The sequence below is a fragment of the Penicillium arizonense genome (genome assembly GCF_001773325.1).
Source record: "Penicillium arizonense strain CBS 141311 chromosome Unknown PENARI_contig056, whole genome shotgun sequence".
Classification (NCBI taxonomy): Eukaryota; Fungi; Ascomycota; class Eurotiomycetes; order Eurotiales; family Aspergillaceae; genus Penicillium; species Penicillium arizonense.
Window position 1 is genome coordinate 1,230 of NW_019173333.1, and position 16,762 is coordinate 17,991.

At 47.5% G+C, this 16,762-nt stretch overlaps 7 protein-coding genes across 7 annotated transcripts, besides 2 other annotated features; 1 reads left to right on the top strand and 6 right to left on the bottom strand.

Moving 5' to 3' along the window:
* Positions 1-9: 9 nt before the first annotated feature.
* On the bottom strand, positions 10-1,556 carry PENARI_c056G09329 (uncharacterized protein; the record flags this gene model as incomplete). Its single annotated transcript, XM_022637495.1, has 6 exons — positions 10-278; positions 334-396; positions 570-738; positions 819-1,190; positions 1,258-1,363; positions 1,420-1,556. Coding segments are annotated over 6 exons (1,116 nt in total), but the record flags the coding sequence as incomplete, so codon positions are not given.
* A 965-nt stretch (positions 1,557-2,521) lies between these two features.
* On the bottom strand, positions 2,522-3,127 carry PENARI_c056G02744 (uncharacterized protein; the record flags this gene model as incomplete). The annotated part of the gene is made up of 1 exon (XM_022637487.1): positions 2,522-3,127. The coding sequence occupies one exon, from the start codon at positions 3,125-3,127 to the stop codon at positions 2,522-2,524; it is 606 nt and encodes a 201-aa protein (XP_022482659.1).
* Positions 3,128-5,145: 2,018 nt separating this feature from the next.
* Positions 5,146-6,434, bottom strand: PENARI_c056G09552 (uncharacterized protein; the record flags this gene model as incomplete). Its single annotated transcript, XM_022637496.1, has 5 exons — positions 5,146-5,287; positions 5,339-5,829; positions 5,989-6,095; positions 6,149-6,333; positions 6,391-6,434. 5 exons carry the CDS (start codon positions 6,432-6,434, stop codon positions 5,146-5,148), a joined length of 969 nt encoding a protein of 322 aa, XP_022482656.1.
* A 644-nt stretch (positions 6,435-7,078) lies between these two features.
* Positions 7,079-9,045, bottom strand: PENARI_c056G03455 (uncharacterized protein; the record flags this gene model as incomplete). Its single annotated transcript, XM_022637488.1, has 5 exons — positions 7,079-7,616; positions 7,684-8,022; positions 8,086-8,691; positions 8,772-8,866; positions 8,947-9,045. 5 exons carry the CDS (start codon positions 9,043-9,045, stop codon positions 7,079-7,081), a joined length of 1,677 nt encoding a protein of 558 aa, XP_022482660.1.
* Positions 9,046-9,714: 669 nt separating this feature from the next.
* On the top strand, positions 9,715-10,888 carry PENARI_c056G01555 (uncharacterized protein; the record flags this gene model as incomplete). The annotated part of the gene is made up of 4 exons (XM_022637485.1): positions 9,715-10,029; positions 10,091-10,185; positions 10,256-10,563; positions 10,854-10,888. 4 exons carry the CDS (start codon positions 9,715-9,717, stop codon positions 10,886-10,888), a joined length of 753 nt encoding a protein of 250 aa, XP_022482655.1.
* A 230-nt stretch (positions 10,889-11,118) lies between these two features.
* Positions 11,119-11,123: a sequence feature (Short protein (PENARI_c056G10484, OGE47188.1) was converted to a misc_feature.).
* A 62-nt stretch (positions 11,124-11,185) lies between these two features.
* Positions 11,186-11,243: a sequence feature (Short protein (PENARI_c056G10484, OGE47188.1) was converted to a misc_feature.).
* Positions 11,244-11,872: 629 nt separating this feature from the next.
* Positions 11,873-12,877, bottom strand: PENARI_c056G02180 (uncharacterized protein; the record flags this gene model as incomplete). Its single annotated transcript, XM_022637486.1, has 1 exon — positions 11,873-12,877. The coding sequence occupies one exon, from the start codon at positions 12,875-12,877 to the stop codon at positions 11,873-11,875; it is 1,005 nt and encodes a 334-aa protein (XP_022482654.1).
* A 2,333-nt stretch (positions 12,878-15,210) lies between these two features.
* On the bottom strand, positions 15,211-16,322 carry PENARI_c056G09167 (terpene synthase family protein; the record flags this gene model as incomplete). The annotated part of the gene is made up of 4 exons (XM_022637494.1): positions 15,211-15,592; positions 15,791-16,047; positions 16,108-16,136; positions 16,250-16,322. The coding sequence occupies 4 exons, from the start codon at positions 16,320-16,322 to the stop codon at positions 15,211-15,213; spliced, it is 741 nt and encodes a 246-aa protein (XP_022482652.1).
* Positions 16,323-16,762: the final 440 nt, after the last annotated feature.

A 16,762-nucleotide genomic window follows, 5' to 3' on the forward strand; every position in this document is an offset into this window, starting at 1 on the left:
AGGACACCTACTGAAATTTTTCAGCCTAACTTGCCACAGGACCTCTAGCCGTCGCACCGTGTTCCTCCGGCTTCGGCTTTCTTGAACGAGATATCGTATGAACGGCAACGCGCGGAAGAGTCCAATATCTTCAAGTACGAAGACGACGGTCCCGTACTGGCCTAGGTGAGGTGGGTGCCCGTAGGGACCCAGCACGCACACCGGAAAATGAATCGTCGAGTGCGCACGATCCGCAGCTTGTGCGATCCTTCGGGTCACGCCTGGTCCAGGCCGGGCCACTATGCGTAACACATGAGTTGTCGGTGCTCCTATGTTGCTTTGCCCTGTACCTACCGAAGCCACGTAGAATGCGGGAAGCTGCAAGCAGGACCTTACTCCCAGGCTTGGCAACCAGAGCTGTACATACTGCCCCGGTTGAGCCACCCACTCCACCGGAACCGCAATATCAAGCTATAAGAGCCGGTTGGAAGACCGCGCGAGGGCCCGTCGAGAGGTGATGCGCCACGATCTGTGGAGCCACATGGTATGCAGACATGTCCCGGCACTCCAGGCAAATCCGGCGCAAATACCACCTAGTAAAACCCAGCGGTTGGACGATACCCGGTCGATCAAATGGTAGAAAAGGGCGCCGGTGGCGATCAAAGCAAGCACATGGTGGACCTTGAGGCCGAGTTGCGGCCACCGTCGAAGAATCGCAGCGAGCGTCCAAGGCAAGATCGAGACGAGACTGCATCCGGCCTGTTCAATATTAGCCACTTCTAGTCAGGCATCCTGCGGGGAAATGGGAAGGCTGCCGTTCTCTAGCCCGCTTCACGTACCAGGAGTGAGATGACGAGGGGAGCTTCAAGGCTTGTATTTCGAGCAACTGTGCCTAAGACGGACCCATGAAGAAGGCAATGCAGCACGCAAATGCGGCCTAGCCACCGATGGGCCCACTGGAACGTGCCCCGTTCGACACGGTAGACGTGGGCCGGAAGGCTGAAGCTAAACCCGGAGCAGAGGGGAACAAGGTGCGTGACCGCCAAGCATCCGGCTCGCTTCTGCACGTCCGCCCAGGTCTGAGCATGAAGACTGATTGCAATAATGTTGGCAATCACTAGGGCTGCAAGTACTCCCCCTTGCAAGTATGATGGGATATCCAGCCACTGGAGCGCCTGGCGTTGGCGCCTGGAAGAAGCGTCTCCAAGATACTGCGTGTTGCAACCTCAAAGGCAAATGGCTGAATCGGCGTGCGAGGCTATAGGATATCCAGCATACAAGAGCGAGGAGCCCACAAAGACCAAACTTGTCTTGGACGGGAGCCCTGGCAAGCCATTCGGCAAACTTTGACACAGGGCGGGACATGCTTTTAGGCGAGACAATACTGGACATCAGCAGGTTTATATCGTATTTTCCATACGTTGTCTGAATAACGCTGACCAGAGCTTTTGTTTGAGCGGTCGAAAGCAGCTTGGGATGTTGATGCGCTGATCATTGCTGCTGGTGAGCAAGATGGGAAGGCCCTTTTCTACGGCTCCTTGGGCTGAGACGACCGGTTGATGATTGAAAATGATCATCATCGAGCCCCCGTCAAAAAATCATGGACAGCATAAAAGGTGCGTCTCGTGAAGTTTATGTTCAACGTTGAAGCCCAATTCCGCGCTCATCGTGTGCCTGCAATATAATGCGTTTTAAATTGTCCCATGTTTCCAACTGTTGAACTCAGTCAACGTGCTGAGACGCATTTTCAGATGTCGCATGGCCGCTTGTCCGGCTAAACAGTGTGTGTCATTGTTAAGAGGATCAGGGAGGCAGCCGTGGTCAGCGACGGCGACCGTGGAAACTGTTGTGATCCTCCGCTATGGGGTTTTCACACCAGGACTTTTTCAATGGACCAAGTTATTCTGGCTATCGATGCAATCATACCCGAACTTGTCGAAGACGCAAAGAGCGTTGTTTCTACGGAAGGCGGTCGTGTTGTAGCAAACACGCCTCCGAGCTGTATTCCGAATAGGATTCTAACCTTGTGCCGATCTGACAAGGCTGGACCAATCACCATAGAATTCGTGCTCTATAACCCCTTCTAGCTACGCAGTATTGCAGTCCCATCAGGCTTGCTTTTGCTTAGTCTAAATGTTGGCATTTGATTCCTGGTCTGGAAGTTCCCAGAGGTGTTACGATGAATGTTTGGCTGAAGACGATTATAAGCAATTCTGTGGCCCTAATGTGAGCGTGATTGTTAGATCGCACAGATATTAGTAAATATAGTTCTTTGTCAAAAGATTTGAAAGTCTCCTTTGGTCTCTCATTTGGACAACGTATACTTGATTCAAGAGAAATAAAAAGAAAACAAAAGATAGATGACAGCAGCAGATTTGCCAGTCTTCAGGCCCTTGCAGCATCCCAGTCTGTCCTAAGAGTGAGTGATGGGCTTATGAGAAGATGTGACATGTATATGAGAAACTTCTAGGAGCTCGGCAAGAATAGCCGATTTCTCCCTGCTCGACATTTCGAGTCTGAACGTGAACTTTGCCCTCACAAGCTAGGATTTACCGTTCATTTGCTTCAGCATGGAAGAAATTGAGTGTTTGGTTGGACTGGAAGATTCGTCCGCGTCAATCTTAAAGTTTGTCGGGCCCACTGTGGAATATATCCAGATGAATCCGTTGGAGTACTCGAAAGAAGCGGCACTTGCGTTCCATTTCGAAACCAGCGTATTGAATAATGGCCCGAAGATTGTGACTGGAAGACCAACACAGACATACGCTGCCTCATCAGCGCTCTCTGGACGCACAGCCTTAAGTACTGATTTAGCCTCTTCAATGGATGTTGAATCAACAACGACCGAGTCGGATACCCAGAATTCGGTTGACCAGCGGTCGGAAGAAAGAGGGCCTCTCTCCAGCAGGGAATGCTGGAGGCGAAAGAGGCTTCTCCTGAGACGTTTTGTTTGTTTTTTTCCCTTCGCACCGAGAAGGATAATCTTCAAGTGTGCTGAATGCGTTGTCACCAGAATACCGATCTGATAGTCATGTGGCTCCAGATTCATGAGATGTGTCTTTGGAAAAACATGAACGACGCCATTCTCGATGGATACGAATTTGCCTTGGCTATCAGGTTTGTTTGGTGGATGACCTTGTGGAATCATGGTGGAAGAGAGTGTGCTGTTGATACTCCGACCACAGAGCTTTGACTGTTCCCATTTCCAAACAAGCTCCTCGGTCTTCGAATATATAAAAGGGGCTTTGGTGATTGGGACTTCCGAGGAGGAGAGATCAGCATGAAGAACATGCTTCCTGCTTTGTTCAGCATCTTTACAAATGGCCATTGGAAGTCAAAATACGTACCTATTCGTACGCCACAAACGCGACATAAACGGATGTTCCAGTACTTGTAACATAGAGTGCAGTATCAAAAAGTTCTCCCTGTAAATATCTCCTGGTAGCAATCCGCAGATACTGCTCTGCCGACGTAAATGTGGGGAATCAGGTACAAAGCTGGCCGTCTTTTGGGATGAGGTCAGTGTATAAAACAGTATCGGAGCACCTTACAGTGAGTCATATTCTGACGCTCTAGGATAAAATAAATGCACTGGGAGGACCAGGTGAGCTTAAGTGTTCTCCCATCACAACTTGAATGTGCTCACACTGAACAGGGCTTCCATTGTGAAAAGGTATATCCTGGTGAAAGTAGCAAGCCACAATGTTGATCAAACTGTTTGAGACTACGTTGGCATCATGCCAGGCAATATTTTTCACTCAACGTTGGATACGAGCTGTTACAATATAATTCTTTCACGCGGCGAGAGACAAAAAGGTCAGGGTGGACAGGATTGAACGTCTAGATTGATGCATCTGATGGACACACAGAGTCCGTGGCACAGTGGCCAACATTTTCGACGAGGGCGCAACTCGACAAATAACAGAGAAACTCATCACATCCACAAAAAAGCCATCGATAAACACATCGAACCAACGAGACCATGCCTATACACCAAACGCTGGTTCACACCTGAGATAAAACCACAGTAAACTGAAGTCAACCAGATCCGACGATGGTGGCAAGATAGCTGCGTTACCTACGACCGCCGACACGCCTACCATATGGCATTCTTCGAAGAAATGCGCAGAAAACGGCGGGACTGCACAGGGCTATCGAGAAAACAAAGGCGTCGCATTGGAAAGAGTTCCTGGACAAAGCTGATGAAGGCAATCTATGGAAAGCCGCGTCATATATGCAACCGAGAGATTCCTATTCTTGAAGGATTGCTTCAATGATTATGACCTATTCAAGATCGCCCGGAATAACTTTGCGCGGATGCTCACTGCACCCAACTGCAGTAATAACTTTAGAGGCAGAGCAGAATCCCACTGCAAAGCCAGTTTCGTCGAGGTTCCCGATATCATCTTCATGTATGCCATGTTCTTGAATAACGGACTGTACAGTCTGGGGCCAGGGTATTGTAACCCTCGGATCCTCCTGCTTTGCACGCTGATATGCCTTTTGTCTTGCACATCGCGTACACAGACCCAATTCACTCCTAAAGTTGCGGTTGGATCCTGCAGTCGTTCACGAAATAAGCTTTGTGCCATTCCATGTAGGGACCTTGATCGAATTGGAAAGCCTTGCTTTTCTGCATTGAGGGGCTTTTGTACAATAGCGACTGTTGCTGCCTCGTGTTTCCGCGCATGTTTTCCTCCTTTTAAGACGCGCACGAAGAGTAGCTTCAGACACATTGACTCTCCGCATGCTTTAGTGTTGATTTGGCTTGTTTAGTTTTGTAGGCTCAAGTAACCATTTGAATGCGGTTTTCCTGTGATAATGGCATTTTTCTCCATTATTTTTGGTAAAAGCACACGTTGAAGAGCGTTGGTTTAGGAGAGGAGAGGAAATTCGTCGCTCGCCAGTTGATTACGATTTTATAAGCAGCAAATATGAGAGAACTAAGAGAGATATTGGAAATGTACTTTAATAGTGAGATTGAGCAATGTCAATTCTATAGATATGCGGAACTTTGAGCGTGCCGACGTTCTTGGAGTTCTAAGTCTGGGCGGCTAATGTCTACTGGCGTCTTAATTAGAGCATTTTGGATTCGAACGCAGACAGCTCAATCCACGACAGGATATTGCACTTCGTCGCCAAAGTCATCTATTTATTCTTTCTACATCATACTGGACAAGAATCCATCAGTTTCTTTTCAGACAAAAGCATAGCTTCCCAGTCAGCAGCAGCATGGTCCTCAAAATCGGCTCTCGTCTTTGAAGGTTTCCAGCCCAGTTCTCTCAGCTTCTCTCCCGTGACCCGAGAACTATCCGTAAATCAGCTTGCGTGACGCATTTTAATAATCAGTTATACATACTTGGATGCCCATGCAATCTCTGTAACCAAATTCCATCCGTTCCCTAGATGTCTTGCGGCCTCAGAAAGCGAGAGACTCTCAAAATCACGAGTCTGCAATGCGCCAAGCTTAACCCCGGCATCGGCAATCCTCTGAAACAGCTCCCGCAGGGTATGCTCTCCAGCCTCGACAAAGAAGATCCCCTCTTTTCCACTAGGGACCCATTGCCCAAGGAGGATCCGATTTAACAACATTTCGTAACACCGACTGGCATCTTGGATATGGACATGATTCCAGACACCGGTTCCTTCTCCCACAACAGGGACCTTGCCGAGTTTCAGCGCAGCTCGGATCAGAGACCGGGTATGACCAGATTCGAACGACGGGTTGGTGTCGATTCCGTAGATGGTAGGCATCATAAGAATGTACGTATTGACGCCAACCTCCAGGCCGACTTCGGTAGCGACAATATCGGAAGAGCGCTGGGCATAGGGAACGGCATGGTCTCTTTTCTTTAGGTAAGAGAAAATGTCAGATTTGTCTGACAATGGGTAATTTAATTCCACGTAGTTCTGGGTTATCGGACGGTCGGCTATGTTTGATGTACCTGAGGTCTTTTCATACTCGAGTTTCAGCACTTGTATCTCTGAAAAAGCTATTCCTTGTCTTACGTGAATATAATAGACTTTTCTGCCAGTACGTTGCTTTCTCTGCGCAAGCCCCAAGATTAGGGCTCTGGCGGAAAGGGTGTGGAAGCCAGATGCAGTGTGTATCACGACTGTACTGTGTTAGGGTCCAGGACCGCACAAAATCCAGGGGTAGAATAATCACCATCATTTTCACCCGCAGCTTCGGCAAGAATATCAGTTTCATCCAAATCTTTGAAAAAAAAGACGTTCACCCCACGCTTCTCCAGTTCGCTGGCTTTCTCTTCGCTTCTCAATATACAGGTGATCGCCGACGCTTGCACAGCAGTAAGCTTGGAGTTCAAAAGCGTATTCAAGACACATCCGCCTCTGGATGTTATATATCAGCCGAAAATCCCTAAACGAGGTAAATTCTGTCAGTCATACATGTACCCAGTGGCGCCAGTTAGGAGGATTTTGGCTTTAGCCATGTCGCTGCCCTGAAGGACTGGTTAACAAGTAAAACAGTAGGCCAGAAGACTTGTGACGGTCGACTGCAGGGAGAATACTTGAGCAAGATATATAGAATTGGTGACGTGTTGGGAGTGACACAGAGCTAGACCAGGTTGGGAGGGTCACGCGGTGTTAGCGAAGAATGAGGCATTTTTCACTTGCAGCTGCCAACCAATAAGCCAGAGTAAGTTCCAAGAGCTCCAGGTGGATTGCCACTCGGAGGAGAACAGTACCCCATCCCGCCACATAACTCCCAGGGGAAGTAAGGGGGTCACTGCAACAGAAAAAGACAAGATCAGTCCGAAAATAGGACACCCCTTCTCCTCTAGTCCTCTACTGGGTGGCCGTTTGAATTCCTTGATAAAGAGATCAACGGAACTACTGGTATTTGCGAACAAATTGGATCTGTCAACACGGATCGGTACTGTATTTCACCGTAATACAGTGGTAACAATTATATGCCGGTCTGAATTGCTATACTGACTGCGTATCCAACTTATCAAAGTATTCCAATCTAGTCGTTCTCGAACCCACTAACAACATTTTAAGTAAGAGGTAATCTCCGGCGAAGGCTGAAGAATCATGGTGATCTTCCCCGCAATTATTATTGTCGACAAAATCCTTAATTCATAACAAATTCCACCTTCTCGAGGGCCCCAAGCACACGTGCCCGCAGTTCACATTCTGGCTCCAAGCCTACACTGAGGCGTACAATATGTTTTGGAACTCCAAATGAAGCCGCCCAATCTTGTTCATCCCAGTGTGCGAGAACCGAATATGGGAGTGCGATAGAGTTGTTATTTCCTATACTTCCGCCTTTCCACAGGTCCAGCGCGTCGTAAAACTGAACAGCACTGTCAGGACTTCGGAAAACGATACTCAACAAGTATCCATAGCCCTCTCCTTCACGCCGATACCGCTCGTATTCCGCTCTGGAGGGCACCAGAGTTGGGTAATTGACATACTCCACGAGTGGATGGCCCGCGAGAAGATGGGCAATCTTCATAGCTGTTGCACTGCATCTTCGCACACGGTCCGCATAGTCAACGCAATTCTTACTTAGGATTTTTGCATCGAGTGGGAACAGAACGTCCTCAAAGCTATCCTGTAGCTGGGCGTGGATCATTGGATAGCACTTAGAATTAGGATTGACAATGAGGCTGTGATACAAATCAGTCTCCGCCCAATGGCTTATATAGGACATAGGCAGGAGCACGCCTGACTTACCTGCCGCCCATCGCATTGCATGCTCCGTTGAAAATCTTTGTTAGGCTTGTAATGACGACATCGGCATACGGCAAGATATCCACATTAACCGACGTTCCTATGGTATCATCGATAACTGTAGTAAATCCATACTTATCCGCAAGATATTTGATTCTAATCAAATTTGGCGTGTGCAGCTGTGGATTTGATGGGATCTCGCAGAATAGGACAGTGTATCTTGCTCCTGCTGCAAGTGAGGACTCGAGAAGGTCCAGCTCGTGCTCTGAGCCGTGACCGTAAAGTACACACTCATAAAACCCGCACTCTTCCACCAAAGGCTTGGTACCTGAATAGAGCCAGCTAATAAGTATCACAGAGTGTTGTCAGTCACAACAAATTGATTAGGGACATGCGTGGCCTTACCCGTATATCACTGCAGTAGCGTCCTTCGAAGTGCTGCTCATTACACGGGCAATCTTCCCAATGGCCATCATACCGGTGGAATAAAGGAAAACATCGTCAGGTCGAACAGGGGCCATGCCCGCTTTCTGGGACACTATTGAATCCGCCAAAATGGACTTGACGATCGCCTTCTCCTCTAAGCCAGAACATGTCCAAGGGGGCGGCTGAATTGTGCTAATATTCGGCTCTAGGACCGCGGCGCAGAATTGTGAACCTGCAGGTCCACATTTCGTATCCATAAAGGGCATGAGGGAAAGGCAAAACTCGGCGTGCCTATTCGAGATACCGTCGCCGTGATTGAGCAAGAATCGATTTGCTTCTTCCTCCATGGCATCGGCATACAATACCAGTATAAAGCGTCCCCATGTTAGAACTTCCGGATCAACAGACTGGGGGACAAAATCAATGGCGTATGTGCGTGTGGTTGGATCTTTTTTCTTGAGTGTTTGGTCAAGACGTATTGCCGCATCATGTGAGGTGAAGATCCTGCACCTCATGCCCTTGGGTTGGTTTAGACGTTTCACGGCAGCCTCACATAGCTTACTGACAAGTGGGCATAAGCCCATCCTATTCCATGAGTAGTCAGAACTCTTCGACGAGGCTACAAGGCGAACAGGTCGTCAGTCTACTTGTATGGGAATGCTCACCTCGGGTAAGTGGTCTGTTTTGCGTTCTTTACCCAATCTTCTCCAGCCATAAGCCCGATGACAGATGTCCAAGTGGGCAATGAGAAGCTCACAGCCTGTGTGACAAGGATTATCAGCTCAAGGTTACCGTGGGAATTCCGGGTACCGCTTCTCAGTGGAAGCAGCAAGATCTTACGTGAGGATCACCAGTCGGCAGTGATGTTCCTAGCGGCTGCGCACCATCCCATACCGAGAACGCATTTTCCTCTGCTTTTGTCGGTTTATAATCCCCCATGGCACTGATGAAAGAAGTCCCTGTGGTTGAGATCGCCCCTCTGACCACTTGATGGCAGCTTGGGTTATATACCGGAAGAAACTAGTCTCATTAAGCAAAGCAAGCAAGAATCATTGTGGCATCCCACCTACATCAGAGCTACTGGTCGTACTCCATTTGTTCGATATGAGCTGACGTGGCACTCTGAACACACCCAGCATCAACTCCTTGCGTTATATAGTAGTAGAGTCTGATACCACTAACATAATGTAACATTACACACAAGCACTATGTAATACGCATTGCTCAGGATAACCCTCGCGTCTGAGCAGGATCACAGCCTCGCTGCCCCAATTCACCGCTACTTTGAGTGAGTACAATATCATATAAAGCAGAATAAGCGGTGAGACACAACAGTTGGTAGTGGCTATGTCGTTCCTACCCTTCCAGCAAGGGCCTGATTGGCCTTAAAGAGAAAAAAAGTGGACATAAAGCCTTTCAGCATGATTGATAGCCTTTACTTTCCACTTTACGTGAATATGATCCAAGTTCCTACCCCCTCCCCCCCCAAAATGCATTCCGGGATTATTTGTATTTCTCAATATAACCTTCCTAGCTCTAGAACATTATTTATAATATCACTTTCTGGCCTTCTACCATTCAATAACTTTTTGTCTGAGTACCAACAAAATGACAGTCAAATACCTGATCACAGGCGCAACAGGTGACCTCGGCGGAGGGGTTCTTGATTACTTCATTGCCAACGTCGACTTTACTGAGTTTACCGCCTCTTCTTCTAATCCCGACAACAGATCGCTATTCGAGAATCGTGGTGTCAACTTCCGTCATTTGGATTATGAGGATCCTGCCACTCTTAGAACAGCACTTCGTGATGTTCAGAACCTGCTACTTGTTAGCACTGCTACAGGAGTGATCCACATTGAAAGAATAGAGAGACACCATCGAAACGTTGTGGACGCTGCTAGGCAGGAAAATGTTAAGCATGTACGTTATTCTTATCTGAGTCATCATGTTTACATTCGTTCATTAACTAAGTCTATTCAAGGTCTGGTACACCTCTCTTACGTTTGGCGGGCTCACAAATGACTCTGAGGTTCCAATGCAACGGGCTCACTTGGCCACCGAGAAGATGCTTCAGGAGTAAGATACCCCCGACGGAAATAATGACCACGAGAGAGCCTATCTTTAATCATATGCCCTAATCCAATAGATCCGGCCTTACGTTTACATCTATTCGTGAAGGGATGTACGCTGAAGGCTTTCCGGTCTTTCTCAACTGGTACCCAAACGAGACCCTTGTGATTCTCCCAGACGATGGAGAGATCGCATTTACTAGCCGTGCAGAGCTTGCTGAGTGCACAGCCCGCTTAATGCTCCGTGGAGGGTTTGAGAACAGGACACTTCTCCTTACAGCCGGGGGTACCATCACAGGAAAGGAGATAATCAACTTGATTAATGAAACAACCGGACGTAACGTGAAGCTCCAATATGTATCCCCGGGAGCATACTTGAACATGAGTGAGTTGGGTGATCAAGGGGGGAAGCCTCGCGCATTCTTTGAGGTGATGGCTTCTATGTGGAAAGCCATTGGCAGAGGGGAACTCCAAACAACGGACGGTTTGATGCGGGAAATACTGTGTAGAGATCCAACACCGCCCCGAGATGCCATAAGACAGCTGTTGGTGGAAGATATGGACTATTCTTACCATCAAAACTATGCTTAATGTGATCATTCGGTCTGTTGAATGTTTGCGAGAATTTTGGACAGCCAGTGTGAACGAACTTTGCCACTTAGTCTGATAATATAGCCAATGCCAACTTCCTATGCGGTAACGTGTCTTAGGGTGTTGCGACAAGCCCAGTTACGACCGAAACAAGACGCACCAAATTGTGTAAATGCTATTGCTTGCACTTTAACACCAGAGTGTAGAAAAGAAACAGCCATGATGCAGTCGACAAGCCAGACACAAGCAAGTGCAGTGACCAGCTGGGTGAGCAAAGAGGGGATAGGATTTGGCGGATAGTCAAGGATTCATCGCCCAGACTCAATCTACCAAAGTGCGGTTCAAAAACTTAGTCTATCGAGCGAATGGTCGAAAACAGCTCTCTATAATACCGATTTGCCGCTCTTCAAGCTTACATCGTGCAAACACCCAGTCGCCATCTCTTGTGGCTGAATGAGCCGATGATTTCGACATGGTGGTACATAAAATATCAGTGACCACGCCCAATGAAATGTAAAATAAATATCCGGTGACTATACGGCGACAAGAAGGAACTCGGAGAACCTGTTGTCCGCAGTTTATTACCTAGGTAGGCGTGTCTACAGCGGACCACGTTTTCCTCTACGTGTATTGGCTTGGTCGGGGAACATTCTACTATTTTTCCCTTCACTAAATCGAGGCATGCAAAAAAGCCCCTAGCACAAGAAACAACAAAAAAATCCAAGGATAATACTACACCCACTTTGTTATCATAGATCTTGACGCTCTCTCGCGAGCAACAATGATACAAGGAGAAGCCATGAGCTGTTGAGATCAGGCCTGCGCTTGTCTCAGCATTTTTGAACCTTGCAAGTCCTTCGAGTGACTGATTGCGCTTAATAATGCACTTTCAGGGTATTTGGCTGTTTAATTGCTTCCTTCAGTATACAATCTGGACGACACAACCCTACATATGGCTTGCTTAGACTTTTATACATATCCAATAATAGTTGAACTTGGTGTTACTGGAGAGTGCGTGATTTTCATAACTAGAAATGATGTGGAAACATTCTGGGCTAAGAACCGAACAATACAAGCAGCAGAACCATCCATGTTTTCTGTTTTCATCTCGCCGAAGACGTAGCAAGGGACCGTACGTGGTTCATGATAGCTTCTGGATCCTTCTCCGCCGTATTCCACTCATCTTCCACAGTCTTCTGGCGCTCAAGACTTCGGATGCGGAAGACAGCCTCAAAGTCTTCCGGGGACGAAGTCATATTTTGTTGCATGTTCCACGGGTCTACTTCGATCTTTTTGCCGTCTTTGTATCGATGCGTTACATCGTATGTCCACAAGATGCGACCGATGGTAATCAGCAAGGAGTTATATGCGACATGTCGCCCAATACAACCTCGACGTCCAAATCCAAACGCTGCAAGAGGGAGGTTGGGGTTTTCGATCCAGCGCTCCGGACGAAAATCGGTGGCGCATTCGAAGATATTTTCATCCAGATCAAGGGTCCAGTGGTTTGCGATTACTGTGGAACCCTTCGGGATGTGATACCCCATGTATTCATCATCGGCGTCAACAGCATGCGGAAACCCGAACGGAGCTAAGGGTCTCCAACGTAGACACTCTTTGACAAATGCGTTAAGGTATGGTAGTCGGTCCAGATCACTAAATGAAGGTAGTCCGGATACTTGCTCGAGCTCTTCTTGAGCTTTTGTCATTGCTTCCGGGAACGTCAAGCAGGCCAGCACAAAGACCTTCAACACGCCGGTGGTTGTATCGCTCCCTGCTTCAAAAAGGACACCGATAATATAACTCATCTCATCATGCGACATTCCTTGGGCTTCCTTGATCTCAAGAGCCGCCTTTGCCCAATTCCATGAGGCTCTATTCTGACCGTATGTCAGATTAGAACCAAAAAGAGAGACTGTCCGCTCGTGCGCAATGTCTCCAGCAACCTTCCAAGGGGCCAGCCATCGGGGCAGAAGGTTCAGGATTGGAAAAATTTCGACCAGGACACTTTGGGACGACTTTACGGCCTTCAGAAGGCCGTCTGTTAATTCCGCCAGCTCTCTGATAGTTTCCGCATCATAGCTCTCGATTCGTCTGCTGTATGCCATCGTTGAGATGAGACTAGATGTGTATCGATGAAATTGTTCGGAAAAGTTCGGTTGCGCGAGTAGATCGTATACCAGCTGTTTACTCTCCATGTCTTGTAGACATCGATAGTGGTCGGCCCAATTCCCCTTTAGAAACGAGCTTTGAATCTTGTGATGCGTTCTCCAACGCTGTCCATATGGGAGCATGGCCGTGTGAAGATCTTTGGCAATGCATTTCCCTCCAACAATCAGCGACGGCCGCGAGCTGTATATGGCACTTCTTTTCACAAGTAGATCCCTTGCAATCTCGTGAGACCCAATTGACACAACAATGTGGTTGCCATAGCGTAGGCTTATAATTGGCCCATAAGCCTCGTGCCATTTTTTGTAGGTTCTCCATGGGTTTTTCAAAGGTGTTTGTCGTACATGTCCAACGATTGGGAGACTGGGAGGTCCAGGAGGCAATGGAAGCTTTGACTTCCGCCCAAAGAAATGCCAGAGGAAGGCAGTAATCGAGACAATGAATATATAGAACATGACTGCGAGCAAATACTAGGTAGCAGCAATACTTGAAAGATATGTGAAGTAAATTTTCTTGGCGTGAGTGCTGAACAGGGGAGATGGAGTTCGAGCTTTGCTGCGATTGACTCGACGCTGTCCACAAACAGAAACAATTATAACCCGAGGGAAGCCAAGGCCAAAAAGGGGGAGAAAGAAAGACTGAAAAGCAAGGGGAAAATCTCGTTGGGCCTTGGATAACTCTCAGTTGACGTTGGCTGTCATTGGTCACCACCATTTTTGAAAGAATGGATGGTCTGTCACCACCTACAACTGCCGCGGCCTCTGTTGCTCAATAACGCGGAAGGGATGGGCCCTACAGTGAGGAGGTTAAGAAAGAGCCAGTAGCAATGTTGTCAACCATTGTACTTAGTCCTCGAACAGTCCACTCTGATGCCATCGTTTCAGTCATATGAGCGGGTGAATAAGTCTGGTTGATCCCCTTGCTGAAGGGCCTCCCTAGACCGCTACCTTGAGATGGCCCTAATGCTCTATAGACAGTAAAGGCGGGGCCCTAGAATGTTACTTGATTGGAATGGGAGTAATAACTTAGATGTCACTTGGCATCTTCTGGGAAGGAACCCAATTCTCCCTTGCAGCGTCCCGAGGTCGGACATATCACAGTCCCGTTGTAAAGATAACAAACACCAGATCTATTCAACAGCAATATCCGGCTTCGGCGGGCCAGACTCCTAGGGCTCGTCCTTCGAGGTAATTTGTTTCCTACAGCGATTTTCGCAAAAGGAGATGTTTACGAGGCCAAAATGCACTAGCCATATGTGGTTAGTAAATTACAGTCAGCCTAAGGCATGGATTTCTTGTCGCGATTTGTCCTGTATCCGGCCAATTGGAGATGTAAATGACTCTGTATTTCCATTACCCCTATTTTCTCGCTATTTATGGGTCCATTCTAGTTACATAAGCTATGCCGGTCGGATCATCTATAGACCCGGTTTCATGCAGTATTCGTACAATATTTGTGACATTTCTAACAATCTATATAGTAAACTAAACAATCCTTACCTACTAGGTAGTTACATAGTTTATCTACTAAATATTATATATAAAGTACAGTTATTTATTTTAATGATTTAGTAGCTTTATAAACGCCAATACTAGTATTTTGTGTAATAGAAATAGGCTTTCGTAGGGGCCCAGTGGGGGCCCACGACCTCGGGATGGGCCGGGGGTTCCGGGCCTAAAGTTAGGCTTTGCGAAAACCTAATATTGAATAAAGTGCCGATTTCCGCTAAAGGGCACTAGGCCGAATTCAACTAGCCTATAAATGGAACTAATTTATTAGTGGACAATATCTAAGCACCCATCTCAATATGGGATAGCTTGTTTCAGGTACGGGCCGCGCCGACAAACAATGTCAGTGTCTGGAGGGTGATGAACTATCCAGAAATTGAGACCAAAATAAAAGGCTTCTTTAGTCAACAAACAATAAGAAGTAGGTCCGAGACAGTATTGGACCAGGATTCTGTACTCTTAGACCTCGTGCTATGTATCACTAAATCTGGAGAAGCGAGGGAGAGAAGCAATACGTATGTATTGACTAAACTGCTGAAACTGAAACTTAGGAAAAGAGAAAAAGAAAAGAAAAGAGAGAGAGAGCTGTCTCAATAGGTCCTGGAGAATCAGAGCACATGACTCTGTGCCATGTGATACCCCAACACTGAACTATAGTCACAGAGCGGGCCGAGGATCCATGCGAAAAATTGCCTTTCAATTGAGCATAAAAAGCCTCCGATACTTTCCTGAGCACCATTAGACAGCACCATGGGAATGAACGCTTACCCCTCAGACCCGCAACAAGACTCGGTGTTCCGTAACATGTATTGCTTGGAATACCGACCTGCAGTGGCTGAGTAGAATCCATTTCCGCTGGCCGCTTCAATAAGCCGCTCGACATAGAGGGTTTGAGAGGGAGACCATCTTCCCAGCGCGACATTCTCATCATATTCACTGGCTAGCTCTCTCTCAACTTCCCAAATGACGCCCATGGCTACCATTTTGGCAGTTTGGCTCGACACACCCAAGACATCCTTCAAGCATTGCACAACATTTACCAGCATAGCACCTGCCGTTTTTTGCTCTTGGCACTCCTTGTCGAACGAATAGAGGTCATTTGTTAGAGAGCAATGTTTGACTACTAGACCTTCGATGGCGCCTAGGCTTTCCACATCATTGTGAGTCAGTGGAAACTCACAACTATACCGAGTTGCGGCGATAATGTATCTGAACGCTCAAGTAGGAAGCACACGCAAATTATGCGTGTGCGCCCGATTCAGATTAGCCTCTATGTCTTGTTCGTCATGGGCCATAAAGGCTGCGATTTAGGAAAACCGCTTGGGGAAAGGGAAGGCAACGTACTCATTTGCCACATCAGCACATCTGTACTCTATGTAACTGGATAGACTGGGAAATGAGATATCCGTCATGTGCTGGTTCTTGTTGGTGAACTTGGCGTAGGCGATCATTCCCCGTAGCATGCCAGGGCCCCATGCCGGGTCGGCAGCCAGTGTTTCAGTAACAAATTTAGCAAATATGCTACCCTTTGGATCATGAGGGGTTGGACGATTGGTGTAACTCTGGTCCAAACTTATGCCCGTCTCCAAGATAGTATCGGACTAGATATGAGTTAAGCACAGACCTAGTGGGCTTGCTGAAATAGGGAAAAAGCCGCTAACCTCTTTTGAATATGCGTACTCAATAACGTCTTAATTGGAGATTCATCCGGAACAGAGTTAGCAAACCAACATCAAAACAAAGTTATTGGATTGACCAGGAGGAGGTTTAGGCTCGCAGCAAGGATGGCTTGGTTTCACATACCGTCGTGGAGAAACAGAAGCATAAGCGATTTGGCAATTATTCCAACCTTGCGCGGATCGCATGAGGGCCACATGTTAATACCGCAGTCGATCGATGTGTTACATAGCTCTTGTGCCTTTTCGGAACCAAGCGTGCCACTCAAAGGGGACGGCAAAGCTCCCTGTCTCAGCTTATCAGCAACAGTAATATTGGTCCACAGCTCGGTAATAGCTTGCTCTGCCTCCCGGTAGTGTTTGCTTTGTTTACATCCTGGCAGCAGAAAGTGCCAGTCCAAGCCGTGGCTTTTCGGATCCAACAACACAGCATGTTCATGAGATATGAGGCAGTCGGATCCCTTGGAAGAGAGAAAAGGGAATGATTCGTCCCCTCTTGGTTGCAGAGGCTGCCATTTGTCAAGAGGATTGTTTAGATATGGCTGCAACCTCATCGTAAGAGACGCGTCGAGTGAGGAGAGATTAAGGCCAGCGAAGTGGTGATTTGGATAGGTTGGAACAGAGAGGGCTAGGTCAACAA